This window comes from Cuculus canorus, chromosome 4 (assembly GCF_017976375.1).
Source record: "Cuculus canorus isolate bCucCan1 chromosome 4, bCucCan1.pri, whole genome shotgun sequence".
Classification (NCBI taxonomy): domain Eukaryota; kingdom Metazoa; phylum Chordata; class Aves; order Cuculiformes; family Cuculidae; genus Cuculus; species Cuculus canorus.
In genome coordinates this window covers 64,974,241-65,002,013 of record NC_071404.1, presented here as the reverse complement: position 1 = coordinate 65,002,013, position 27,773 = coordinate 64,974,241, and the positions used below count along the sequence as shown (strand labels likewise).

At 42.2% G+C, this 27,773-nt stretch overlaps 1 protein-coding gene across 8 annotated transcripts in view; it reads right to left on the bottom strand.

Annotated features, from left to right (window-relative positions):
* The window catches only part of ZNF827 (zinc finger protein 827), a 105,097-nt gene extending 81,907 nt beyond the window's left edge, over nucleotides 1–23,190 (bottom strand). For 3 of the 8 annotated variants that reach the window (XR_008449621.1, XM_054065138.1, XM_054065139.1), the window contains exon 1: nucleotides 23,003–23,189. Coding sequence is in view for 7 of the 8 variants with exons in the window: in XM_054065138.1 (XP_053921113.1) it covers nucleotides 23,003–23,045 (43 nt within the window). In the remaining variant the exon portion in view is untranslated. Of the gene's footprint in view, nucleotides 1–23,002 lie in introns of all 8 variants that reach the window. The other 5 variants (XM_054065136.1, XM_054065134.1, XM_054065133.1 and 2 more) reach the window with 3 other exon arrangements.
* Nucleotides 23,191–27,773: the final 4,583 nt, after the last annotated feature.

Here is a 27,773-nt window from a genome sequence, read left to right as displayed (position 1 = left end):
CGTGTGCATCTACCTAAAGTAGTTGCTTCTTTTACTTTTACTTTAAAGTTTTTTCACTTTAAATCTCAGCCCAATCTTGCAGTGATCCCTATCTAAAACAAAATAAGATAAAATTTGTACCCCTAATACACAATTAATCCCTGAATAGCTGAAATGACTAATCCACGAGTGCAGGCTAAAGCTCTCATCCCTCCAACTCTCTGGGAGAGGAACATCATACACACAAAACTAATCTTTGGGATTTTTTCTTCTTGTATAGACACTACTTGCTTATCATTTGCTTGTCACTCTTCATTAATCTTAAAGCTTTACAGACCATCCTAAACTGAACTTAGTTTAGCTGAAAAGAAAATAAAAAAAAAAAAAAGGAGAAAAACCCAAGCATTAGTCTCAATGCAGTTATTTAAATTTTCTCCTCGCCAGTAACTGCAAGGCATCTGGCCTCTCCTGAGACCTAACCAGCAGTGTTTTAAAGCACTGTGACCCTGGATTGCTCTTCCTCCTGATAGGTATTCAAAGTCATACAGACATGACCAAGACTTTTTTTGCGGATCTTGCTGGCCAATCAGAATGTAGTTAAGAACAACAGCAATGCTAGAATTAAATTCATGTTATCTTCTCTTGCCAGATACCTCTCACATTTCTTGCTTTTAGACTGAAGTCCCAAGCTACAAAAGAACCTTTGTAATCACACTACAGCAAAACAAAAGGATTTAATATAACCCTCCACTGACATTCTGGAAATAAGCCTGTGTGATATATACTGTATCTATGATCATATATTATTCCCAGATTCCCTATTTAATTCCAGCAAATTACAAAACTTCGAGAGAAGTTGATGAATAAAAGCTTAGATTTATATTATTGCTTTTATTCAATGAATTTAAGGAGGAAAACCCCAGCCAACTGTATCATGAGTGCAGGGATACAAACATACACTCTGAAAGAAAATACTTTCTTTTTTTGTGTGTTATACAGAATATGAGGAATAGAGTCTCACAGTAAGTTCGTTTTACTTGAAATCTATTGGAAAAAAAATCAATGTTTTAAAAGTCCTCAATAAAACCACTCCATCACTTTAGATAACCAATTCAAGGAGAAGAAGGCCAACATCTTTCCTATTCAAAACAAAAAAAAAAGTCAAGGAAAATCCAAAGCACTTACCTAAAATTATTTTGATATTATCAAAGTTAACATCACAGGCACAGCAAGATTGAGAGTGCTGTGCACATAAAAGCAAATACCATGCACATCCAAGTAAAGAAGATAGATGCTAAGCAGTTGAACTAGCGTTCATGCAGGTTAGAGAACTGAATGTATTCTCTTTTCACCCTGGGAACACTAAAAAGTAACTTGAGGTATGTCTGTACAGTTGGGGGCAGTCAGATGAGGTATCTGTTCACTCATCCCAGATGCAATGTTCTGGATTGGAAGCCACAAAAGTATTTTACTGGCACTGAACCGATACACCAAGGACATGGTATACCTTCTGGGACACAGCCTAGAGTTGACACCACTGCATAGCTTCTGAAACAGCCAGCCTCTATCATTCCACTTACATCCATACGTCTTCTTACCTCTGTCTATGTTAGAATTTCTCTTCTCCTTTGCAAACCCTACTCTCCCCATGTCTCTGCTCCCGATCCACAAACATAGAGGGAGAACAGCATTTCCCTTCACTCAAGAAGCCATCCAAAAATTACAATTTGAGAGAAACTGAAGTGTAAATAGTTACAAGAGGAAGTGGATTTCTTTTTTAGAAAAATCTCCAGCTTACTAAATCTCCAAACGTCTCTGGTCCTTGCTTGGGACCTCAATTTCTTAATGTTGATCTGTTTCTTAGTCACAATCAGCCTTGGAAATTAATTATTCCCTCTCAACTGTACCAGGTTTTGCTCTTACTGCAAAAGTAACATCCCACGTGTATATTCACTACCTATCCCTCCTCTCTAAAGCTGAGGTCTCAGTGGACACTCACAGTAGCTGAGGAACAGGATTCTGGAATTCAAAGCTGACTGTATGGATGGGGGGGAAGGAACTACGTCTGCTATGGAACAGCTGCAACACAGCTTTCTTTGACAGTAACACAACTACATGATGACTAGAACCAAAAAAAAGTAAGAAGGCAATAGCAGGAGTGACAGGAACCTGACATGGATTGCCTTGCTTTTCCCAGACACACACGCTGTCCCTCAGTCTTGCCTGTATGAAGAGCAGCCACCAAAAATTCATTCACAGGGCAGCTGCAGACTGCAGTACTCTTCATCTAAAGGCTTGCTATCAAGTGCAGATCTTTGGGTAAAGCAGTGAGAGCTCCCCCTCCTGTTGCTCATCTACCTGTAACCACTTAAACACTCCCATCTCCAAGCGGTCTCTGTAACAAAAGGCAATTTTCCTTTGCAGCATCTCTATCCCAAAAGCCAGCTGGATTTTCTTTTTTTTCCAACCAGTGCAGTTTCTTTCTGTACCCAGACCTGTAACTACTGACACAGTTCTAATTTTCCTCTTCTCAGCAATTTCCTCAGTTGCTGCAGCATCGAGTCCACTGTATTTTAAGGCTGTAAGGTCAATGCTGAAAAAGCCAGCATCAGTGTCTTATCAAGAGCTAAGTCAAGCCTCCTTTAAACAGTAGAGAACTGGTTTTGGAGCATAACGCTGAAGCCTGGCCAACTCATTTCTAAGCCATGTTGCCATTCAAGGCCTTCAGGGCAGGATTTTAATTCACACTGATTTGCAAGCCCGTGAGTTTGAACATACCTGAAAACTCCAGGGGAAATCAGCCTAATCCACCAACCTTCCAATGATTTCAAATTGAAGTACACCTTCCCTCACAACACGAAGTGTTCCTGGAACACCCAGAACAGGTTTGTCTGAAACAGGAGCCAACCTCCACGTGTCTGTCAAGAAACTTCAGCTCTATTTCCTATCTGTGGCAGAAGATCTGCACCACGTGTTTTTCCCTTCTCTCACAATACAGCTAAGAAGCTCCAGTGAGAAGTCCTTGAAAGCTGGGAATAGCAATATTATAACACATTTAAATTTCTTCTCTCCACCATAAACATATAGTTTGTTATTACAGAATTACTTATGAATGTTAAACTATTAGTATTTCATTTCTGTTGCAGCCTGGAATGCTGGACATGAGTAAGAAAAAACATGGAAGCTGCAAAGCAGGAAAAGGTAACTTCAGAGATAGAGGCAAATTCTCACTGACTTCATTTGGAACAAGACCTGGCTGGGAATCTCACAAACCTTTACCGAGTAATTGCTCCTCAGATTCACAGAATCATAGAATGGTTTGAGTTCGAAGGAACCTTAAAGACCATCCAGTTCCAACCCCCCTGCCATGGGCAGAGACACCTCCCACCAGATCAGGCTGCTCAAGGCCCATCCAACCTGGCCTTGCGCACTTGCAGATTGCCTCTCCTCGACATGATTCAAGAGTAAAGACCTGTCAATGCTTCTCTTTCCTGATTTCCATGGCAGTTTTGGAAGAAGAACTGCTTCCCAAGCCATTTGCCACTGGTAGACACTAGTGGAAATGTGTCCTGCACGCTTCAGGACTACTCCATCACACAGCACTCGCGAGTCTCACACAAGTACCTCCCACTCCTGTCAGCGATGATAAAAGACAAAGTACCATTGGGCAACTGCTGCCATTGATATAGCGTGAATATCAAACAATCTCTGGCAAAGTCACAAATGTGTGCAGAAGCACTGTTTGAAGAAGTGCCAGTTTCCTTTGCTCACCCACTCATCTGCTCATTTTCAAATACACACAAGTTCTGTTTCCACTTTAAGAGATCAGTTTGACAGACAAATCTTATTGATCCCAGTCACTTTGTAAGCATCTGCCCTTTTCCTTGAGCGGTGGTTTGCATTTGACCCTGCTATGAATATATATGTAAATATTAACTTGCCCAAAATATTTAAATCTGAAAACTGAAAAAGACAAACATTGTTTGTTGATGTATACACTGAGCCACTAATTCAAATAATTGAAACTTTAACTGTACTCAATGTGATGTACACACTGAAAGTGGCAAGCGTGAGATGATCCACAGTTCCACCTTGTAGGACTTGGGAGTCTAGAAATATGAATGCAGCAGTCAAAATGTAGAAACAGTCTGTGCAGCACAGGGAAAAGAGTCCCCAAGTTGTAAAAACATGGGCAGTAAAAACATGACTGAGAGAACATCATTTTGACCACCACAGATTATCTAAGAAGAAGCTAAGGCTAAGGAACCCACCCTAAAGAGACTGAATTTCATGCTAAGGAGGACAAAATTTCACATTAATCATTCAGAGCAATGAGTAAGTTAAAGAACTTCAATACAGAATTAACATTGCAAATCCATATGCTAGAGTGATATAAAACATATGGAAATTATAATTATGGGATTACAGAATGAAAATTAAAGAAAATATAAAAGCAGGTAGAAGTCAAATAATTTCAAAGAAATGCACACAGGAAAATTGGTGATGAGATAAATGAGGTAAAATTGCCCTAATTTCAAGAAAAACATGGGAATCTACAGGACCAGCACTGAAAGAGACAGGAGAGCAAAATTAAGTTTTATTATCTTGCTATCAAATCTCTTGATCTATATAGGGATTTCAGATATGATCATTCAAGTCTGTGTCAATCTAAGTAAAGTTAAAATTGCACTTGTTGGCTATTTGGCACCCAGGTAATCTTCCTAATTTGCTGCCCCAACAGCTTATCTTATTCCATCTCTAATACCCATCATAAACCCTTCTCTGTATTATCTTATACTAAACACTATACCTAGGCCTACTGAAAGAGCAAGGATTAAGTGATAGGTTTACACTAGGGAACTGAGGAGTTCTGCAAAGATACCTAAAGAATTTAAAAGGATGCATTAAACTTAAATGAAGCAGTAAGCCATCCGTAAGGGGTTTTGAGGAAACACATTCTGACTGAGATGAGCAATCATTTTAAGGCCAAGTAAACAGGCAGATGCATCAAAAATAAGGCAGAGACAACACCCATGTAACCTAGAACCTAGCCTCGTGTTACTTTCATCATGAACAGCAAGAATAAGGGAGTGAATGGAGATGCAACAGCTGACAACCAAGAAGGCATGTCCAACTGTAAAGGCGTTTAGTCATTGACAAGAAAGGTTGGAGAGAGTATGCTCATGTGCTCACATTCAGCCTCTAGGATGGCTTTCCACATCCTATTCCCTCCTACCTGCTTTCTTAGAATCCTCAGGTAAGGATTAGGGATCAGGCCACAGGCCAAAATTTACTCTTCTGGCAGTTCATTTCAGAATACCCTCTCTTTACAAGTGCTGCAACTCAGGTTCCATCGTGACTGTCACCATTAGCATCCTATGCAAATAAGATGAGTTTCCCATCACATGATGGCTGCACACTCAAGAGGACGCAGGCTCACAATGGCTCCAACTTAGTTCTTTGACAGTCAGCCAGCATATGCCCTCTAAAACTGGAATACAGAAGGATGCTCACTTCCTTCAGCCAAACCCAGTAAGTACCACTGGCACAGAAGCCTTGGAATCTGCCAGAGACTGGTTACTAGCCACCCTGGGCAGAACAGATTTATTGGAACAAGGAAAGTAGAAGCCATACTGGAGAAGGTCAAGGTTAAAATTAGAGGAGAGGAACTTGAAGTCTTAACTGCAAACAGCACATTCAGTAAGTACTATCAGCCACAAAAGTATCACATCAAAAATCTAGTGCAGACCAGATAATATAGAAAAGAATGAAGGAACTAAGGACTGAATGCAGTGGATACATAAGGCGCAGTTTACCTAAATGTAAATGCATCGTTTTAGTAATGGTGAAAATTAATTAAGAGAGATCACTTACTAATATCACTTCCCAATTCACAATGTCACTGGGTGTCGGCTGCACATAAACCCTTGCTGATTTTACATAGATTTTAGACATATCTGGAAAGTCTGCTCTGTGGTATCCTATATAAATTGCTCAGTCTAGCTGCCTACGAACTTTGCTTTTTGTATTCAAGCTGTTTTATAAGCATTTCAAATAAAATGTCATTTCCTTGAGTTGAACAACCTTTGTGGGTCCCCACACCCACCAGACCATGTAGATGCATGAGCTGTAGGACTGCATCAGAGGAGTTGGGCACTGAGAACTGACACCCCACAGGCTCCACCTCTAAAAAGCACTTACTGATTAGACTATACATCCAGGACAGCAGCTATGTTGATTTTCCCATAGGGATGCTTGCAAGAAAATCATGATTTTAATAACGACACAAAGGCCTGTCTTAACTCCTTTTATTGTAGCAACAGCAGCAAATAAATTTAAAAGACACAGTTACATAAACAGTCATGTGCTAGAGTGCCCTCAGTCCCCCCCATTCCCTTCATGATTTCTGTGACCTATAATAGGTAAGTGGCACAGGAAGTCACTGTCCTCTTTGAATGGAATTTCTGGCTCGCTCACTTATCAACGGGATGATTATTCAACTCTTGACCTCATCACAAAATGGTTTAGCAGTGTTGCTGGTGCTTGAACCAAATCTCTCTACTGCAGGCTGACCTAGAGAGAGCAGCACAGTTGCAAGAAGGAACTGTTAAAAAGCCATAGCTCTTATGTTCTGTTCTTCTCCCCTGTGCTTAAGATGTGTGAAAATACTGACACAATTAGACAGGAAAAGAAGCCCTAGGTAGGACTTTCTATTGCTTCTCCACATCTTCTAAAATAATGATTTTCCTAATCGGAGGGAGGGAGGAGTGGGGAAAAGAAAGGCACAGCTTTTAAAGACGAATTATGTATCCTCTACTTTTATCCTTAACTTGAAGTGGCTTTGAAAAAACCCACTTCCAAGAAAATCCCAGAAGATGCACCTAGCAACTTCTCTAGCACTGCTCTTTTAGAAAAGGGCTCCAAGATGAACAAGATTAGAGAAAGTTCATTAACTTGCAGTAACTGGGAATCTTCAAGATGCTTTGCTCATATTCACAAACAACAGTGAATATGCAGAAGTGCTATGCATTCAGGTTGCTAGAAAACCACTGAAGGTCAAAACGCACATACAGCACATCACTGTCCTCTGAAAGGCAGAATACAGGTGTGATGGACTCTATTGAGGAAGAAGGGAAGCAGGATGGATTACTGAAAAAGCTTGTCATAGACAACATAAAATCGCCTTTATTTGCTTTCCCTCAAACAATAATAATATTATGGTAGATGGGAAACAGAGATAGTGGCCTTTTATTTTTAGCCACAAGCCCCAGAATAAATGTGTCAAGTGGTTTCATTACCTGCCAAAAAGATCCTTCTTTTACCAGCTGAGTATCCATGGAAGAGGACAGAAATACATGGTTCACCTGAGGTGAACTCTCACAACTCGATGAGAGTTCTCAGGGCTGTTGACAGACCACAAGACAAGACCTTAGAGTAACAAGTCTGATCTCCCCCAAAACAAGTTCTTCAGAAGGTAACTTCTAGTACAATGGATGTCTGACATCTTGCCTCCAAGAAAGATTAACTATTTTTCTGTTCTGTGCAAGAGATTATAGTTAGTAGCTGTGGGATCAGTGTTTGAGAAGTGTTGCTTCCACTGGGACTTACAGACTTGAAGCACCAAACGAACAGGCGTTGCCTTAGAGTGCAGTTCGAAGAAACTATTAAGGTGGCAAAAGCTCAAGACCAACAGAAGTGGTGGTGTTGTGCCATCCTTTACATTTACTCTGTTGTTTGACTGTTTGGTGAGCCAATTTCAACTCACTAAACTGGCAGAAAACTACTCACTCTGCCAAGAAATCAAAACAAAACTGATGCAAAGAAGGAAGAATGTGGAAGCAGAATGAGTCAACAATCTGAGCAACCTATGTCCAGAGGTATTATAGGGTGCAAGGCATATCACATCTTGTCAGCGAAAGATGGCAGAGGATACTCCCTTCCATCTCAAAGCTCAACAATGTACTACCTACCTCAGGGAGGAGTTGACCCATGCAGTCAGTGTGGCCACTGCAGCCAGTACCGTGCAGGCTGCTTTAGAAGTCTTATCTGGGACATCTACAGCCACATTGGCCACTATCAACTCTTCTGATACTAATTTAAAAACCTTTTCTCTAGGATTTTTTGGCACCATCTTCCTGGGAAAAGAAAAGTCATGAAGATCCAGAAATAATATCTTAAGTCAGATCCAGTAATCAGCAGCCCTGAAAAGCCCATTGCAGAGCACTACGTCTTACAGTGTAATATAGAGGTATAACGATGGCACATACATATGTACATATTTATAATATGTGTGTATAATAATATATGTACAATATCTTTCTCACTAGAATTTAGAATTAATTTGTTCTAGCTGGATCTTGCCCCTATTTGAGGCTCAGTGAGCAAAAGTACTCGAGGTGTGTGCATGGAACAGGACAGGACACACAGTCTTAGAGGAGGGGAACATTTTTAAAGACCATTTCTCAAGCAGTACACCACGTAAGAGCATGCTACACAAAAAGATTTAATTGCCTGACTTGGCCAATAACTAGAACTCCTGGAAAGAAGGTGGACAAAGACAGTTGCTTTTTATGATTGCAATTCTCAGAATAAAAAAAGTACTTCTGAAGTCAGCTTACACTGAAAAGGCTGGCTAGTAGCCCCAAGACAGATTCATAACGCACAAAAAGTGTCAGTACAACAGAAAATCATGTTCCTTACAAAACACGCTCTTCTTTTTAACACTGATGGAGTTGGAGCAAAATACCACTGCCGGCCCTACTGAAAGTTTCTTTCAAAAGCCATCACGAGCAACCTATAATAACCCACAGCTGAGTTTGGACACACCTTTCATAAAGTGCAAGACAGTGATCAGTCTGATTTATATACTGAAGAAATATGGCCAGCTGAAAACCTGAAGTCGGTATATTAACATATCAAAGAAATACACCTCTTGGGCCAGATGAAAACAGATAATATGGCAAACCATTTGCTATAAAATACTTTTTTAGGCAGCAGCTTCTCAGTCATATTCAAGTCCCTTACCAGGAATTTTAGGCTTCCCTTGGTCTTTTAAAACCAGCTACGATACCAGAATAGGACTCTGATAGAATACTATAAATCTGAGGACAAACTAAATATGCAGTAGATCAGCTGTTATTCTCACTGCTCTATTTGAAATGGGAATCAGCTTTAACAATCTTTGATGGTTCAAGTGGTCCAAGTGCAAGCCTACCCAGAGAGATTCCCTGTACCTGGAGTGGCAGTACATCATTTACATGAGTGCACATTTACCATTGTAGGCTCACTTGCATGTTAAGTTCAGTACAGTGATTAGAATTCTACATTTTCTTAGTTATAAGGAAGTTTAAAAACTCCTTAAAATTATTCCTAGTTAGCCAAAATTCACTTGCTCGTTCATTTGTTTTGCTCTAGATAGGTGACTATGACAATAGACTGTTGCAGTGAAAAAGTGTCAAATACCAAACGGTAATAGGGATGCTGGCACCTCAAAAATAAGAAGAGTTCAAAATTACTCTCAAGTCTTCTATTATCCTTAGCATACAGAGACAAGACCTATCATCTCAGGTTACCTCGTGAAGGAGGGAAAATATTTTAGTATTTTCCTCCATGGGCCTTCATTAGAGATGAAACACCAAACACTTCCAGCAAACAATCTGGAAAAGTTGGCTACAACCAGGAGCTCTCTAAATGAGGGAACTTAGTTTCCACTCTAGATCAAATGATTGTGGGAGATAATCACATGAATGCCATATGGTTAATATAAGGATTCATAATGTTTTAAAACTATCCTTAACTACTTGAATGAAAAGAGATTCTATTCCTTTGGTAGGTTATTAATGAAATCTTCTTTGAAAAGTGGCTTATGGAACACAGGACTAGTGTCTCTATTAGGAAATTCTAAGCAGAAACACAAAACTGCCTTATCTTAAACACAAACTAGAAGCTCAGTTACTCATTTCCAAATGGCTACTTGCTTTGTAGTAGTTCGATTCTAGGTCATAGAATCATAGAATAGTTTGGGTTGGAAGGGACCTTAAAGATCATCTAATTCCAACCCTCCTGCCATGGGCAAGGACACCTCACACTAGATCAGCTGCCCAAGACCCCATCTAACCTGGCCCTGAACACCTCCAGGGATGAGGCAGCCACAACTTCCCTGGGCAACCTGTGCCAGTGCCTCACCACTCTCATAGTGAAGAAATTCTTCCTAATGTCCAGTCTAAATCTGCCCCTCTCCAGTTTATACCTGTTCCCCTGGTCCTATCCCCACAAGCCTTTATGAATAGCCCCTCCCCAGTTTTCTTGTAAGCCCCCTTCAGATACCTGAAGGCTGCTATAAGATCTTCTCTGAGATCATAGTCTTCTATTGTATATTTGAGGTAAAAGACATGAAAATACAGATTTTTTTTTCCAATGATATCTCAGGCTGCAGTTTCCCCTGACTTACAAAAGAAAAAGAGACAGAATGAAGAAAAACCATAGTCACACTAGAAAATCACTATGAGCTCAAGCAGTGTAGTAACTTGGCACTCTCAATCTATCATCATACAGTTCCGTTCAGGTGTTACAGAGGACAAGATCCATTCATTTGGACAATTCTGCTTGAGAATATGGAAAGATCACAATATGTTATTAAGATATTTAAAAAAAAAAAAACAGAATAACAACCTCAGTTCTTTACACTTTTCAACCCTTAAAAGGCAATGGCTTTCAAGAAAGGAGGTGGACCCACATGAATGATCATGTAACTAGACAAAAACTTGACCTATGACCTGGAATGAAAGGCTCAGAAACAAAGAAAATTCACTCATTTTCAGAGAGGTAAAGCTCTGCCTTGAACAGCTCGACTAAGACTAGTAGAATTTCTTTCTGCATACCCTACAGTGCTTTTTGGTGCTGTGATGATCAGTCTCCAAGACAAAGACTAAGCATGAGACACTGCTTAGGAAATCTATCTGCTGACTCGATGGCTCAAGGCATTTTAAAGTGACTATATTCTTCTTGGCTGTCAGCGATATCAACGAGGCTTTGGCAAACACCAGAAGAAAACTCGGAGCAGCACCCCTAACAGTATCACTTTTACGTAGGAAGAACGTCGCAGGAAAATAATCCACCATAGTAAAACTGTCGTAAGCTATTAAACATGAATAGCACAGTTTCTTATATCGCATTTTTTATGATCTTGATGCCAAAAAAGGCAAGAAAGCCTTGCTTTCTAATTTTCATTTAACTTGGTAACAAATAAAATTGGTGGTCTGCTCCATTCTACATACACATACTCTCTGTTTTTTTGATACATCTATAAAATGCCAGCTCTTACTCAGTGCCTTCATCAGCTAACAATTCATCTTAATTAAGGCGTGCACCTGACCTGCCACCTACCCAAGAACCGGCTGCAGTCATAGCTGTCTCAACTCTTTACAGCGACAAAATGCATCTTCATCACCTGAAATGCAATGCAAGCCTCAGCACAGTCGCAAGTCCAACAGTAAAAAGCACCCACAAGAATCCTCACATTCATGACAATTTACAGCAGCCAAGGATAAAGTGATATGTTTATTCTATAGATTATTATAACACTGATTTACCCTCAATACACACAGCTCATTTCAGTGTGGCTAGTCATTTAAAACTGATGGGGTCACCACAGCAACATGGTTTTAGTTACCCTTACAGCTGGAAAAGAAGCGAACGAGAAGTTCTAAGTGTCAATTCAGTTGGCAAAAGGGGCTGGCTGAAGTGAGGGAAGTATTCGAACATGCCACTTTGTTGCATACAAATAATTTGAAATGAAAATATATAAACTCCCTGATCACAATTGCAATTTAGCATTAAGGCCTGAGAACAGACATCAGTTTACAAAATGTTCTCACAATGTCTGAAAGACTAAAATTGATCTAAAATCTCCAGGCAAAAGCTGTAAATCACCTGTGCTCTGGGCTGTGCTGTGCAGGGCAATTCCAAACTTTCCTAGGGGACAACCCATTGACCAAAACACTAATCGAGGCACTGAAATCACACTGGCTGATTACCTGCTCCTTCACCCATTCCCTTCAAGGAGTTGCCCTCATGTGTTGCACACACCATATAGGATCGTGCCCTTAAGCAATCCAGAGTAAATTTACCATAGCTACCATGATGTCTCAGAAAACATTGTCTGCTAAGGTTGATAAATCGGTCAATTACCTGCTTCCTCGACTTTTATTCTTGTGCAAATGTTTTCATCTTTACATTACCAGTACCTATGAGAAGACCATACACATACTGCCAAAACCAACTATTTAAATTACTAGCAAATCCTTAATTACTATGAACAAGATTACAACAGGCTTATTTAAAAAAAAAAAAAAAAAAGGTTTCTAAACACCAAGTAATAGCTCCACAAAAATAAAGCTCTGTTGCCGTTATTATTTGAGGCCACTGCTTCCACGTTTATTCTTGCTCTGTGCAAGACCCTCAGTGCTCCCTCAGCCCATATGACTGCCACAGCAGGAGAACCTGCTGTCTTTCTATCAATACCCCCTGCATGGCTGAGCATATACAGAAGGCATGAAGCTCCCAGTTTCCCCCCAGCTCCTCTTGCAAAGTCCAAATCATGTTCCTCCCCAAACCACACACTCACCCCACCCACAGAAAATAGGAAGAAATCAATAACATACAGAGGAAGGCAAAGACAAGCAAATACTACTGAAGCACTGCAGTTACTGACTCAATCTTCAAGGCAGAGCTGCTTCAAAGCCCCTGGTAGGAATCTAAAGAACAGTCCAACCCTCACCAGTGCCAGGAGAGTATGGCAAAACCACAGAAGGTCATTGTCCTTGCCAGTGCTGGTTTGAGTTCAAAATTCAGCATTTTATCTACAGCAAGGTAGATGTGCATGATCTCAGGTAAAATTTCCCTTTCCATACTTCCCCTCTCACTGGTAATAGAAACAGATTTGCAGAAAAGGCGAACAGAAAATACTTGACTAAGGACAAAGAAGCTGATATCAAAAGAACAACAATGTATTATCTTTCTTCCTCTACACACATGTTGTTAAATACAAAGGACGGTGCAATAGATCAGGTTTCCTGTATCTCTTAAAAAGCATAGTCAAATTTTGGAATTGAGAAGCACGAACTCCCACCAGAGTTTGTTCAGGGACAGACTAATGTAAGCCCAGCACAGCCTCAGACTTTAAAGAAAGCTTTTTAGAAGGTCTCGGCAGCACTGTGAAAGCACACGGCAACATCCAGAACATATCTAGTCATTTCAAGAAGCACACGCCTAGGACAGCAGGTTCACTTCCCTGGTTTGTACTCCTATGCACTACACAAAAATGACAAAGGAGAAGGAAACAACATCGTCCTGTCTCTTTCACGAGCAAGGCAATCCTTCAGAGCACTTTCTGATGTCTAAGCACTACCACAGAAAACAGAAGTCTGGGAGACAGTTGAAAGAGTAATCAGAAGTCCTACAGAAGAACATGGTATTTCTGGTCTGCGTTCTCCATGACTACTGGCTCTGATTTGCCAACCTAGGACAACGGTGTCGGGGATAATACAAATGACAACCTTCACTTTTCTTCTTCTCTCCAGTGGATTAAGGGCATGCTGTGACTTCTCCTGAACCAGTTCCAAATAACTCCTCATTCTATTAACTTCTAAATCTGCCAGTAGTCTTCAGGGAGTGACACTGATAAAGTACTGATATTACCAAAATGAAAAATGGATATTTCTCAGCTTTCACACCTTTCCTGACAAATCTCCTCCAACTTGTCTAGAAAGCTTACCATAAATATTGACTAGCAAATGTTGAAAAAACCAAAGAATTACCAGCGATAAAAGCAGTGATTATATCATAAGTGGTTTTGGAGAAAGAGAGAAAGGAAGAAAACCAGGCCTTATCAATGTGGTATTACCACACAAGGATTAAAGCTGAAAAAAACCCTGTCTCTCCCAATACATGTGAAGAATCTCCGAGGAGAGCTTCCTGTTGAGCCACAGAAAAAAATAAAAAGCAAGAACTCAAAAAAAAAAATAGCTGGAGATTTCATGTCTGTAAACTGTCCTGCTGAACCTCCAAACACCCTCACAAGCAACTGACAGCCCCGTAGCTCTGTCATTGCAGTCTAGAAGTCTTGGGCCCAGAAAAAGTTGCAGGGAGCACAGTTAGAAGTTACAGCACGGGTAAAATAGCAAGAGAAAAATCCATGCTTGCCAAAGGGAGGTTTTCATCTCCTGAACACAAAGTTAAGCCAGCCAGCTTCTAAGGAAGGAAGAAGAGCACAGCCTCTCTCTTTATCTCTCTGTCTCTTTACTGCTGCAGGAGGCTGGCTGGCTGCTCTTCATAAAACGGACACATCGAAGTCTGAAAAACTGTCCAAGAGGTGGTTGCATTTGCCTGTCTTGATGATACAATGTACTATTGTACATTCTGACCTATGCTTACTCTGACTTTTTTGGTCAGCTCATTATCTCCTTCTCTGAGCACGAATAAAACATCTCAACTTCCCAACACCCTCAGTGGCACTCTAGCAGAAGTAATTCATTCCACTCAATCTGGAAGAATCACTACCACTACATATTCAATAATCCACACACTTCTGTTCAGTTTACACTTAGGGCCAGGTTCTCTCACGAGTACATGCGAGTATCTGGCAAAGGATGAACACAGCGAGCCTTTACAGTGCTCCAATTTTCCCTTGTGTTTTCCAACCTAGACTCAGCCCGGAGCCTAGGAGGCTTGTCAACAGCAGCTGAAAATGGCTGTTAACTAGCAATAAGTAGATGCAAGCCCATTCCAGCTGTGGCTTCATCTCTGATTCACCGTCTAGTCTAAGTTGCAGTGATACAAAGATGTATGAAACAACAGTATCATTTCTCTCCAAGGAACATCCCCATGCAATGAGAATCCTCATCTGGGAAGGCCAAGGCAACTTCCATAACATTTGCATCACGAGGGAGATGAGAGGAAGGCTGTAAAGCTGCCCCATTGCTGATGATACATACTAAGTCCTAGTTTAACAATAATGTTAACTGGAACTTCATAAAGTCATCTTAAAATACTTTAAATATTGAAGCTAGAAAGATAGCGACAGCAACTACTGTGAGAAGAAAGAGAAAACTACATGAAAAAAGAGAAAACTACAGAAAGAGTAAACACATGCTAACCACTCAAAACACTGACTCTTTTAGAAAAAGACTTTTAAAACATATGGAATCGGTTCTTTAGAATACATTTATGAAGGTTGTCCCAGCAATCAATAAAGTAAAAGGAACAACAAAATCAACTAGAAATCTCTACATCACCTTAATGTGTAGACTGCATTAAAAAAAAAAACAACGGGAAGCCTCAGCTCAAGCTGCTGCAGCGCTCTTAATTGTTACTATCATGTTTATGATCTCTATCAAGGGGTCATAAAGTGAAGGGAGGAGCTCACGAACCATATATATAAGGCAGTATTCAACCAGAGCAGGTGACATCAGTCAGGTGTACCCGCTTCACCCAAGACCTCCCTTGTTTCTAACTAGTTTTTGTTTATTTTTGTTATATGTAGCTTCTTCTGCTCTATTTTTAGTAAACAATGTGCTCCTGATTTACCATTTTACTCTGCCCCATTAATCACCTGAGGTGCTTTATGCACATTAGCTTTCCAACTGGTTCAGAAACAAAAGGTTTAGGTTTCAGATACTGAAATTATTCCTTCTTCTAAGTGTCACAGGAACCTCGTTCCCTGTAATTTATTTCTTCTCTCCCAAATTCAGATTAGAACATGGCAAATTATATTCCCTGTATTTCTAATTCCTCCCACAAGGATGATGTTACGGCAACATATCTTCAAGAAGTGTTTGTTTTGTCGTGCTGTGTTTGCTACCAAAGACAGCTGCTTTCTCTGTCCCTGAGAGGATTGCTTGGGGTTAACAAGCAAAGCCAAATAAGAGAGGATTAGGAAGCTACTGGTATTGGTAGGCGAACACACAGAAGCAGACCTTTCTGTGGAAATAGGCACCCCTCACTCCTAGACACAGTTTAAGGCTCTGCCTCAGCTTTCAACCTTAAGAAAAGTAAGAGGTTAGATAATTAACGTGTAAGCACTGAATAAAAAGTGGACATTCCTCAAACCCCTTCTTATTTTAAGGAGATTTGGGATTCTGTGCCAAGCTCCTGGTACAAGAAACTACTGCTATGGCTACTTCAGGCACAAACACAGAATAAATGGCAGCAACCTGTTTCTACCTTCTGCCTAAAATTCCACCTAAAATTCAGATGCAGAGGAAGAGCCAAAAGCTCATGTTTATGTCCATTCCATGGCTGGCTTTTCTGCTGAGCAAACAAACATACGCATCTGCCAATGGCAGTGGGATTAGATTTTATTTTTTCAAAGTGCCTATTTTTTGGCTGAAAACTCTGTAGGCTTTACCAACACTTTTTATGCAGGCCAGTAAATGCCTTCAAAGACAACAACTCTGATTCTCATGAGAGTATATCTATACTAAACAACACAGCACTACGTAGTGATATCTGAGCCAGCTTGAGTATGCCCACAAGTATTATAGCTGAATTAACCTGGGTAGACTGCTGAGATAACTGCCTCCCGTACACAAGGTAGCTTATTTAGAGCTTGCTTTGTTATCTCAATGTGGCATAGCACTGTGCAAGAAGACAATATAAACAATTACGGTGAAGTCTATTTAGACCTTATGGGCAATGTAAAAGTACCTCAAGGTGGGCAGAAGAGCCCCCTTCAGAGTTATTCACTGTGCAAAGAACTCCCCTCAGCAATGCAGAATTGACAAAAGGATTATGTCAGCCCTTCCCTTCCGAACCAAGGAGCAGGGCTAGAGCCTGGGAGCAGCAGAAATTAGAGCAGCTCTAGGCTGTTATGATTACAGTGGTGCCCAAGAAGGGCTCTTCATGGCCTGAGAGTGCTACAAATACAGAGGTAGACAAGAAGAAATTCTGCTCCGAACATGGATAAAGAAATAAGTCCTTAGTTGCCAGGTCTAGACTTGGCATGGTGATCTATAAGGGGAGAGACTGGCTGTGCTTCAGGAAAGCAAGTAAACACAGCTACACCACCAGCTGCTACCTAAATCCACTCGCATACCACCCTCTCTATTCTTTAACTACTTCTCACTGCATGATCATCTACCTGTGGAAGATGTGTTCTTATTTTATTTTTTGAGATTTTTTTCCTTGATAATTATTTGTATTACTACACAAGCAAAAGTGAAGTCTAGAAGTAGCTTGCAAAGAATTTGTGTTCATTACAAGTCACATATGGGGATCACCCATTAAGCTAAATACACGCTTGTTAAAGCCATCAATCCTTTTAACACATTTTTCTGTGTTACGTGGCATTTATTTTTAAAAATTCACCTGTAGTTCTCATTTTTGCCCTGACACAGCATCTTGCAAATTCTAACAAGCACTGAGATCCAGGATACATGCAAAACATTCACTTAACATAGGAAGATGTAATTTTAAAGTAAGCTTGTGCCAAATCTTCTCCTTTACAGAAACTTTCAGATAAAACTTTAGACCACACAGAGAAGAATTTTTTGTACCTGCATAGAAAGCCCTCCAACAGAGGAAAAAAACACATCCAAGCAGCAAACCCCAGATGAGGGCCAGCAGAACTAAAAACCTTTTTTGAGGAAGGGAATCCCTAGAGGTAGAATGCAGAATTCAAAGGGATCATGACAGTAGCTTGCTTTGAGTTGCTTCAAAAATTTTATTTCTACACTAGTGAGAGCATCCCAAATAAAAGAAATGGAACAGTGCAGATGTTTGGAACCTAATTTCACTTTCAGAACCTCCTGATTAAACCATTCGTTACAAGACCTATACCACTTGGTAACCCTTTCATTTTTAATGTAATTTATTCTAAACAGCAGCTAATTCATCAGTCTTCTATTAAAACTTCTCTCTCAATCTATTGTACTATTAGCACCAATTGTTCTTTCCCCTCCAGCCTCCATATACTGTGTAAGTACTGAAGTGAACAAAAGAAAGGATTATTTATGCAGCTCCATTTTTCTCACTTTACTACATATTTCTCAAAACAAAATAAAATAAAAAAATCCCCCATAACTCTTTCAGGATTCTGGGTGAATTCTTAGCCTGCAAAACGGAACAGGTTTGTCTTAGTGTTAGGCTTAACTTGGGATTCCACTACCCAGTGTAATTACACCACAAGCAGGAAATCCCTTGAAAGGCAGGAGAAACTTTAGGGAACAGAACTAACTACTAAGCCAAGTAGTTCAGACTAAGTATTCAAAATATTTGGAGTCTAGACCAAAGAGGATACCAGCCTGTAAATGCTCATCTATGCAAGGAAAAGAGAAATTGTCTTTGGGAGCATAATGCTTTCATAATTGTAAGCCGAAGTTAAGTCTGTAAAAACAGGAAAACTAAAAGACAAGCTCTGAGGTGAGCTTATGGATACATGCTGCTGATTCCTTCACTGAAGTCTACACAAGGTAGTGTGTGTGCGCACAGAAACAATGCTGACTGCACCCTGCAACATGCAGCCTTTCAACTCAAGTATAGGTCAAGCCTGTGTTTTATTATTTAACTACATTTGGGGGGGGGGGGAATAAAACCTTGGGGAAAGAGGTATTATCCACCTTTTTGAGGGGTTTTTCCCCTTCTTTCACCTCAATATAATTTACTATTCTTCATAGGAAACAATTTCTTTTACAGTGGAACAAAAATAAGAATTTTTACTTTGGAGGCCAGAAAGACAGATTACTAACACACAACACATTCTGAAAACTGAATTCTACTATATACTGCTACTTACTTTGTAGTCCAGATTTTTTGCATATTATTATTTTTGTAAAACGCACAATACTTCAACCTCCATACATCCTGAAGGGTTTCGTACTTGTAAACCTAGACGATAAAACTCACATACTACCAATAGCAAACTAGGCAACAAAAAAAAAAAGGCATACTAGAAATCAGGCCATAATATTATTTAGAAGATAAACTAGTCCAGAGTCATGCTTGAGTGTAACAGCTGTAATAGTAAAAGGATTCCAGGCATAAGCAATATTAGCTCTCCCTTAACCATCTGAACTAATGTTTATATTACGATTTCTTTGCAATGTGAAAGAAAAAAGTCCTCTACACAGTGCTTCATGACAAATCACATGCCTTGTGAAGCTTCATGTTAGAAACCCTTTTAACTTCCAAAAAGTCCTCTTTTGTAGGTCATGCTCTCATTATCTTGCTCTGGGATCTGGTCTGATTAAATTATAGGAAATTACTAATACTTCACTTTGAACAGCCAGCTCCTCCTGGCTCCTCTTCTTTTTTTTTTCCCTCTAAACTTAATTCCTGCTACTCCTGCCTTCTAGTACATGAAAATATTTCTACCAGAGTGATTGTTGTCCTTAAATCATAGTTTCTTTTTTAAAATTTAGAAGTAAAAATGCATCCCATCTGCATGTCCTTACATTTCCCATTCCACTGCTCTACTTGTAGGTTTTCCTGTTCGGCCAACTAAAAAGTTTGTGGTTTTGTTCCACTGCCCCCCTATCTCCTAAGAGCCTAAAGCTTAATGAGCACAACGCTGACTCTTTGGTAGCCCAATTTATACTCCAGTGTGATTTACTCATATTTTGTACAATTAGACAACCCTAAGACATAATCTACCATTGCACGACTTTTCAACATTGATCACTGAATGATTTCGTACAAGTGACTTAGTAGGTATAATGAAAAAAAAGCATAAAAATTTAAAGAGACAGAGACTTCACACATCAGAAAGAATCCCCATAAAGGTAGAAGGCATTTCTGAAAAGTCTATGACAACTTCATTTTCATGAGAGGGACAAAATAAGAACAGTGGAGTGATGCAAGATGTTACTCCATCCACCAAAAGGCTGCTGTTCACTTGCAAGGTGCACTACAGCACCACCAGGACAACCATCATGATAGTAACGAAATTATTAAGCTAATCATACCAAGACTAATAATTTTCCCTACATGGATCCTCTTGTCACCAATGAATTAATCACGTTTTTGAGGAACTAGTACAAGTTCAAACTTCTCAAGGTAGCATCTAATTCTGCCCTATGCTCTGTAACAAACATAAGCTTTGTATAAACAGTACTGTGGCATTCATTCACAAACTGCACTGCTTACAAGCCTTTGAGATAGAATCAAATCCCAAGGAGTATCGATCGCTACACTCGAAGCAACGTAGCGGTCTAGATCTTATACATTTACTGGAGCGCCTCAGAACTTCTTCTTTTCAGGCTGAACTCTTCCAAGTCAGAGGAAACGGACTTTTCTGGTATTCTCAGAAAAGAAAACAGTGTGATAGCAAGAGAAGCCAAAATATCACAGAGAGGTACAGTAAGATGCTACATCGCTTAGGTGTCCTGGAGAGACTTCATGCAGCAGTAGCATCCTCTAACATAACTTAGGAGTGAATCATACTGTAATCCCCACAACGGGACAGAGTTAAGGTTGAAGACAGTATTAGCCATCTTCTTTCCAGATGCACATGGCACACTTTACATTCTACTGACATTATTAATACTTCAAAATGAAATACACACACCGGCTCCTCTAAGAATGGATGGCTAAACCCAGCAGGTATTGTAGAATAAAAATGTATTTTACACCGAGTACCCATTAGACCAACACGTTGCTACAAAAAAAAAAATACATATATCACCATTTATAACATTTGCACACCGAATGCAATGGATTCCAAAACGTTTTCTGAGACTGCAGGATGGAATAGTATGTCTAATATTTATATTTCTGAATTATCTAACATACTATTATTACTATTGGCAAATAATAGGTTTTGATCTGGCACAATCTAGTCACAAAAAGAATTAGAATAAATAAATGTAGGATGTCCCTGACCACAGCAGGGCGGTTGGCACTAGATGATCTTTAAGGTCCCTTCCAACCCTAACTATTCTATGATTCTAGGATAGATCCCATTAAAAAGTAGCATCCACACGGGACGCATCGGGAGAAAAACTCCCAGGAATCAAACTAAAAAAAAAGAAATATAAATTTATCCGAAACAACCGCAAATGAGGCCGTGCGTTTAGGAAAAAAAAATAAACCCCACAACACACCAATAAGTAAGACAGGGGGACGAGCGCATTCGCACAATGCAGGCGATTGTTCGGTGGCCCCAGGAGGAGCCGCCGCTTCCCCCGGGCGGGGGGTCGGGGCTGGGGGGAGCCCCAGCCGCACCCCGGGGGCACGGGCAGCGCCGGGAGCGGCGCAGGGGAGCGGCAGACAGCCCCAGCGAACTAAAATGGAGCCCAGGTTTGATGTCAGCCCGAGAGACAGGCGGAGAGGGCAGCCGCACCGGGGCGGGGGCGAGGGCAAGGTCAGCCCGGCTGCAGCGCCCGCCCCGCCACCTCCCCCTGGGCTCGCCTCCCATTCAAAGCGCTCGCCCCTCCGCCCCTTCCCAACGCCCCTCCACGGCCAGGCAGGGCCCTGCACGCCCGGGCTTGGCCCCTGCAGAGGCGGTCCCTCCCCCGTGCCAGCCGCCCCGGCTGCCGCTTCGCTCCGCCAGCGGGGAGCGGGTGGGAAGGAAAAAAATAAAAAGCCCAACAAAAACACACCAAAAAGCCCACCCTGGCACAACCCCAGCGCTTGACCCCTCTCTCCTCGTCCTTTCCGCTGGGGTGAAAGGTCTGGGGGGGGGCCGCAAGTGCACCCCACTCGTCGCCTCCCCCCCACGCCAATCCCATCCTGGAAGGGGGGGCAGCGCTGCCCCAGCCCCTCCGCCCGCATAGCGAAGGCACGGGGAGGGGGGGGGGGGGGGGGGAAACGGGCTGAGCTCCGCCTGCAACCCCCCCCCCCCCCCGTCTCCTTCCCCGAGCAGGGCAGGGGCCGCCCCGGTGAACTCCCGGTGACCGAGCTCGGCTCCGGCACCGGCGGCTCCGGTCTCGCTGCAGGGACGCTCGGAGCAGATGTGCCGGAGGCAGACAAATGACCCTTCCATCCACCATTCACCCCCCCTCCCTCTCGCTCTCTCTCCTTAAACCAACCCTGGGGCCAAGCAGGGGCAGGGTATTTTTAGGTCCCTTCCCCTCCCCTCCGCCTGGCTCTCAATGAGCCGCCGAGCGCTTCGTACGGGGAGAGCGAGCGGGAGGGAGAGGGGGGAAAAAAAGTTAACTGTTTTGCAAAGAGGGGAGAAAATAGGCTGGGAGGGGGGAAGGGAAGGAGAAGGAGCAGGGCAGGGTGAGCCGTGTCAGGCTGCGGTGCCCGCAGGCGGAGGATCGGGATGCACTTTAGCCCCGTGCTCTGCTGCTCTCGTCTGGGGCAGCAGCGCCGCCGGAGCCCCGGAGCCTCTCCTGGCTCGCCCTGACCCTTCATTTCACTGCGGCCAGGAGGAGCCCGCGGTCGCCGCCGCCTCTCCCTGCTCTGCAGGGACCTCTCCTGCCACGCTCTTGCCTTTCCCCCTCCCTCCCCGCTCGCCCCCTTACGGGGGTGCCGGTGGGGTCGGTGCGGGGTGCAGTCCCCTCTCCATCCTTTCTCCGTATCCCCCCCCTTTTTTCGCCGGTCTGCCCAAGCCCTGCCGCAACCTTTAGCCGGGGACAGACCTCTCGGCTGGTTCCGCACAAGACGCCAGCAGCCGCTCCCCCCACCACCCCCCCTTTTGCCAACCCCAATAAAACACCACCACCCCCCCTTTCCCCTTCCTTCCAGCCCCAAAAGAAACCCACACCGTGGTCCCGTTCCACCCCCCCCCGACACAAATGCACAATCACGGGCGAGAGGAGGGAGAGGGGAGGAAAGGGCGAGAGACGCGAAGAAAGAAGGGGGGGGAAAGGAGAGGGAGAGGAAAAATTAAAAGGGCACAAGGCTGTTCATCACCAACATGGCTGCCTTAGCTCAGACCTAAAAGAGGAATAACCCTGGCTGTGTCTTTGTCAGTTTCACCTCTGTAACCCTAAACTAACGCACCGAACGACGGAGGCGGCTGCGGAGGGAGAAGGAGACGGGGAGAAGAGGAAGGAGAAAATGGCAAAAAAGAGGGGGCACTTACGTGAAGAGAGGCGCTTGGGCTGCTCCTGCTTCCTCCTGGGCATTTTCCCCCTTTTTTTTTTTTTTCACATTCTCTTCCTTGGTTTAACGGGAGATCAAATAAGACCGGGATGGGGGGGAGCGGGGGGGGCACAGCCAGGCACAAAAGCCGGGGCCCCCGGGGGAGCCGCGAACCGGGGCGGCTTTTCCCTCTTCGCCAGGGGGGAAAGGGGGCTGAAGCCGGTTTTCCCGGCTTCACCGTGGTTCCCTCTCCCCCTTCTCCCTTTTCTTTTTCCTCTCTCTCTCTCTCTCTTCCCCCTCTCCCTCCCTCCTTTCTCCCACCCCCCCCACCCCCCCTCGCCTCCAACCCGGTCGTGCACCTGGCTTGTCCCCCCGGTCGCAGTTATCCCTGGAGCGCCCGGGGATGTTGTTCCCGGCGGGCACCGTGCCGGGGCGAAGGGCTGGCGGTGCCCGAGGGCTTGCGGATCCCGGTCCCCGTCTTCCCCCCCCACCCCCCCTTAACTAACACTAACGCCGGGATCAAAGGGCAGCGGCGGCGGCGCTCACGGCTCGCCCGCGGGCGGCAGGCGGCGAGAGGCAGGCAGGGACACACACACACACACACACACACACACACACACAGAGCACAGAGAGAGCACAGAGCACACACACAGCGCACACACGCCCGGGCAGAGCAAAGGGGAAGGTGTCCCCGCTGCGCTCGGGCGGAGGATGCGCTGCCCCGGCTCCCGCTCCTGGAAAAAAAAAGAGAAAGGAGGGGGGGATTGGTGGGTGTCAGGCTGTAATTCTCTCGTTTCTGGTGGGGGAAAGAAAATAATAGCAATCGCTCTTTACAAAACATCTGCCCTTTTTTAAAAAAAAATTAAGACATTTTGTCTTCCTGTGTTAGAAAAGAAAAACTGTACCAGTGCAAAGCTCACCCCACAGAATTCCTTGGATGTATTGAGCTATTCCTTTCTAAAGCACAAGGGTTCATTGGAACTGAACTTAAGTACCAGGGGGATGTTGATTAGATATAACTCTTTCTGGGCCAAATTAAGTAACAGGGAAGAAAGGAAGGTGGGCAAGTCAGTAGGTGGATACACTGTCCCAGTATCCAGTTTTAACCAGGTTTTTAAAAAGTGGAAAGAATACAAGCAGCATGAATATCACAACTTCTTGAGATGGGGGGGATTTGTGGGTCTCGCATTGTAATTTATGTGTTTCTGATGGGGAAACAACTACCAGCTTTCTCTTTTTTTTTTTATATTGAAACATTTTGTCTTCTTGCATTAGAAAAGAAAAATTGTACTGGTGCAAAGCTCACCCCACAGAATTCCTTGGATGTGTTGAGCTACTCCTTCCCAAAACTCAGGGGCTCATTGGAACTAAAGTTTGGTACCAGGGGGACAGTGATTAGATACAACTTCTGGGCCAGATTAAAAAGCAAGAAAGGAAGGTGAGCAAGTCAATATGTGGATACGCTGTCCCAGTATCCAGTTTTGACAATTTCTAATGTAGGTTTTATAAACCGCAAAGAATAGAAGCAGCATGAAAATCACAACTCCATGAGATGGGGGGATTTGTGCATCTCATGCTGTAATTCCATTGTTTCTGGCAGATAAAGAAAATAATAACAACAACTCTTAATAACAACTACTCTTTTCTATAAAAATTAAGACATTATGTCTTAGAATCACAGAATCATAGAATAGTTTGGGTTGGAAGGGACTTTAAAGACCATCCAGTTCCAACCCCCCTGCAACAGGCAGGGACACCTTCCACTAGATCAGGCTGCCCTGATCCTTCCTGTCTTAGAAAAGAAAAATTGTACCAGTGCAAAGCTCACCCCACAGAATTCTTTGGATGTGTTGAGCTATTCCTTCCCAAAGCACAGGGTCTCACTTGAACTGAACTTCGGTACCAGGGGGACGATTATTAGATACAACTCCTTCTGGGCCAAATTAAGTAATGAGCAAGAAAGGAAGGTGGGCAAGTGAGTATGTGAATACGCTGTTCCAGTACCCAGTGTTGACCTTTTCTAGTGCAGGCTTTAAGAAGGGGAAAGAATACAAACAGCATGAAAATCGCAACTCCTTGAGATGAGGGGCTGAGGGGAATCAAGATTAGGTCACCCCTAATGGTTGATTTCACTGCTACATGTTACTTTTACAGTGCTCACAGCAACCTGGACTTCTGCAATTTGCTTTTTTTCATGCTCTAATACAGGTATATGAAGCTTTATCCTGAAGCAATTCCAGCGTGCATTATGACGCCAGGATAGCAGTTTTCATTAACCGATACATACTTTCATTACTTCACAAATCACACATCTTTCTTCAAAGACAGACATGAAGGTGGGGGAAAAAAAAACACAGAAGAGGGATTGGGTCTCACTAAAGCACAAAAGGTACTTCGTGAAAGAGAAGTGCTGTCTTTGTGACTTGCAGTCATTTGGATAAAAGTTCACACGGAGGTTGTTAATGATTTAAACTCTAAAACCTGTTACTACAATTGAAGTAAAACGGTTTGAAGCATGGTTGTTTCATATAGTTCTCTCTTTGTACAAGGAAACTTTGAACTTGGCAGAATACATAATTGAAATCATGAGTCAGATGTTGCAAAAATTTAAAAATGCTTCATTCTAGCACGTATACAGCGTTAGAAATTTTGGTTTTGACAACCTGACTCATCATTTTTTATCCTAACTTGAATATATATATATATTTAATGAACAACTGTCTAGGAAAACACAAAACAGCAGATTTGCAACCTAAATCTTTTAAATTTACACTCTTAATTACCTCAAGTTAGAATAGTTTCCAATAATATTACATCCATTTTACAGCCATAATTATCTTTTCTACAGGGAAAATACCTGAATAAGATATTAAAGATTATATATATGAGAATCTCAAGTTCACTAGCATGCATGTGCAATTCTGACATTTAAAACCACATGTAGAGAGTACACTTCTACAGAGACAAAACAGACTCCTCCTGACTCAGCTCGTTTACCATCACGCAATACAGTTAAAATACTTTTTCATGGAGAGGTTTACTTGTTTTTAATCCAGAAATAAAATCCAAAGTGTACAGCTGACAGAAACGGGGCTGGAGATTAATCCAAACAGCCACCTTACACTTACTCTGGATTGAAAGTACCAGAGTCAGAATTCCCTCAGAATATTTAGGGTTTGTATTTTCCTTCAGTTCTCCAGATTTTGTTGGTTTGGGAGGCTTGTAATAGTATTAGTAATAACAAAGAATACCAGAAACTTTCTTTGCTATTGCTCACAAACCTCGATTTTGACATGCCTTGGACTAGCAATAGTACTTTTTTCCCTAGTAAGAGTTGAAGTGCTAAACCCTTCTTCAATACTTTTTTTTTCACATCTCTAATGGAAACTGTGTTGAACTAAGCCAGCTTTGTGAGCAGTGGCTTTCTGTCCATCCAAATGATCCTGTGTCACAGGAGGCCGCAGAGTAGCCATTTCAGAAAGGGAGAGGGTACTGGCTCTGTGCTATGATCCACTGCTGCTGTGGCATCCGTTCCTCAGGTGCTCTAGGAGAACAGCATGTAGCAAATACTCCGTTCTGCACCATCACTCTTTCCACCCTCTATTCCTTATGCATTTCTGGCAGAAATTAATGTTGACATTGTCAGCATTAATTTACAATGTGCTGTGTGCATTTTTTTCTCCTCCATCATCTGAAACCCCCTTTAGGGGACTTGAGGTGGCTGCAGCAAAGACACTATGGGAACACAGCTCTTTGAAAGGGCCACAGGGACTGGCAAGTAATAGAGCAGCTCTAAATCTCTCTGAGGGTGACCTTGGCTTCGATAGACATCCCAACACTTTGCCTAAGAGTTTGGCGTTGGCCAAGTCTTAAGCCTGTTCTGCAGTGAAAAAAATCTCAATGGTTGAATGAATTATTAGGGAGAAGCTTTATATACTCTAGCTTTGAAGAGTTCCTAACCCCACACCTGGGTATAATGGGAATAACCTGGTTCTTCATATCTATCCTGGCTAATTGTGTTACTTCACATATTGTCCTGGTCAATAGATCATATCCAGCCATCACATCAACATCAAAGACACATCACTCCTGACTTTACGTTCTTTTATACATTGGTTTAAGGAAGATGACTAAGGGCATAATGCCATTTAAAAAAATAATCTTCCCTTTTATGTTCAGTCGTACAGTAGGAAAAAGAATTATCAGCTGACCATACGTTTGAGCATTTCTAGTCCAAACACAAGAAAATAGTTGCAAGTCTCCCACAGATAACATAATATAAATAATGCATTGCTTCTGCAGGTCCTGCTATTAATACGTAATGATTGTATGGCACCTTCCAAACACCAAACCTAGTTACACATATGAATTAAGTTCAGCCTCAGAAATGCTTTTGAACAAAGTAAATATTTTCTTCACTTACACATGAGAAAAATGAAACAAATTGAGTAAATAAGATTTTACACAGTAATAAATGATAGAACATTCTTTAAACCTTTGCAGAGTGTCTAGCATCCAAACTATCTTTATCTAATGTAACAAATACTTGAAAAGGTTGCTAAACAGAAATTTTAAATTTAGCTGAAATCCTTGCTTTATTTTTTGAAACTGTAAAGAGTTCTTTTTCCCAGGCTCATATATTTTTAAAAAAAGCATACTGAGGGGAAAAATGGGACCATTGTAACCAGCTCTTGGGCTCTAAAGCCAAGTAATGGTTCTACATCACCTTTGCTTAACCAAAATGATGGTCAAGTCAGCTGCTTACTCAGGCT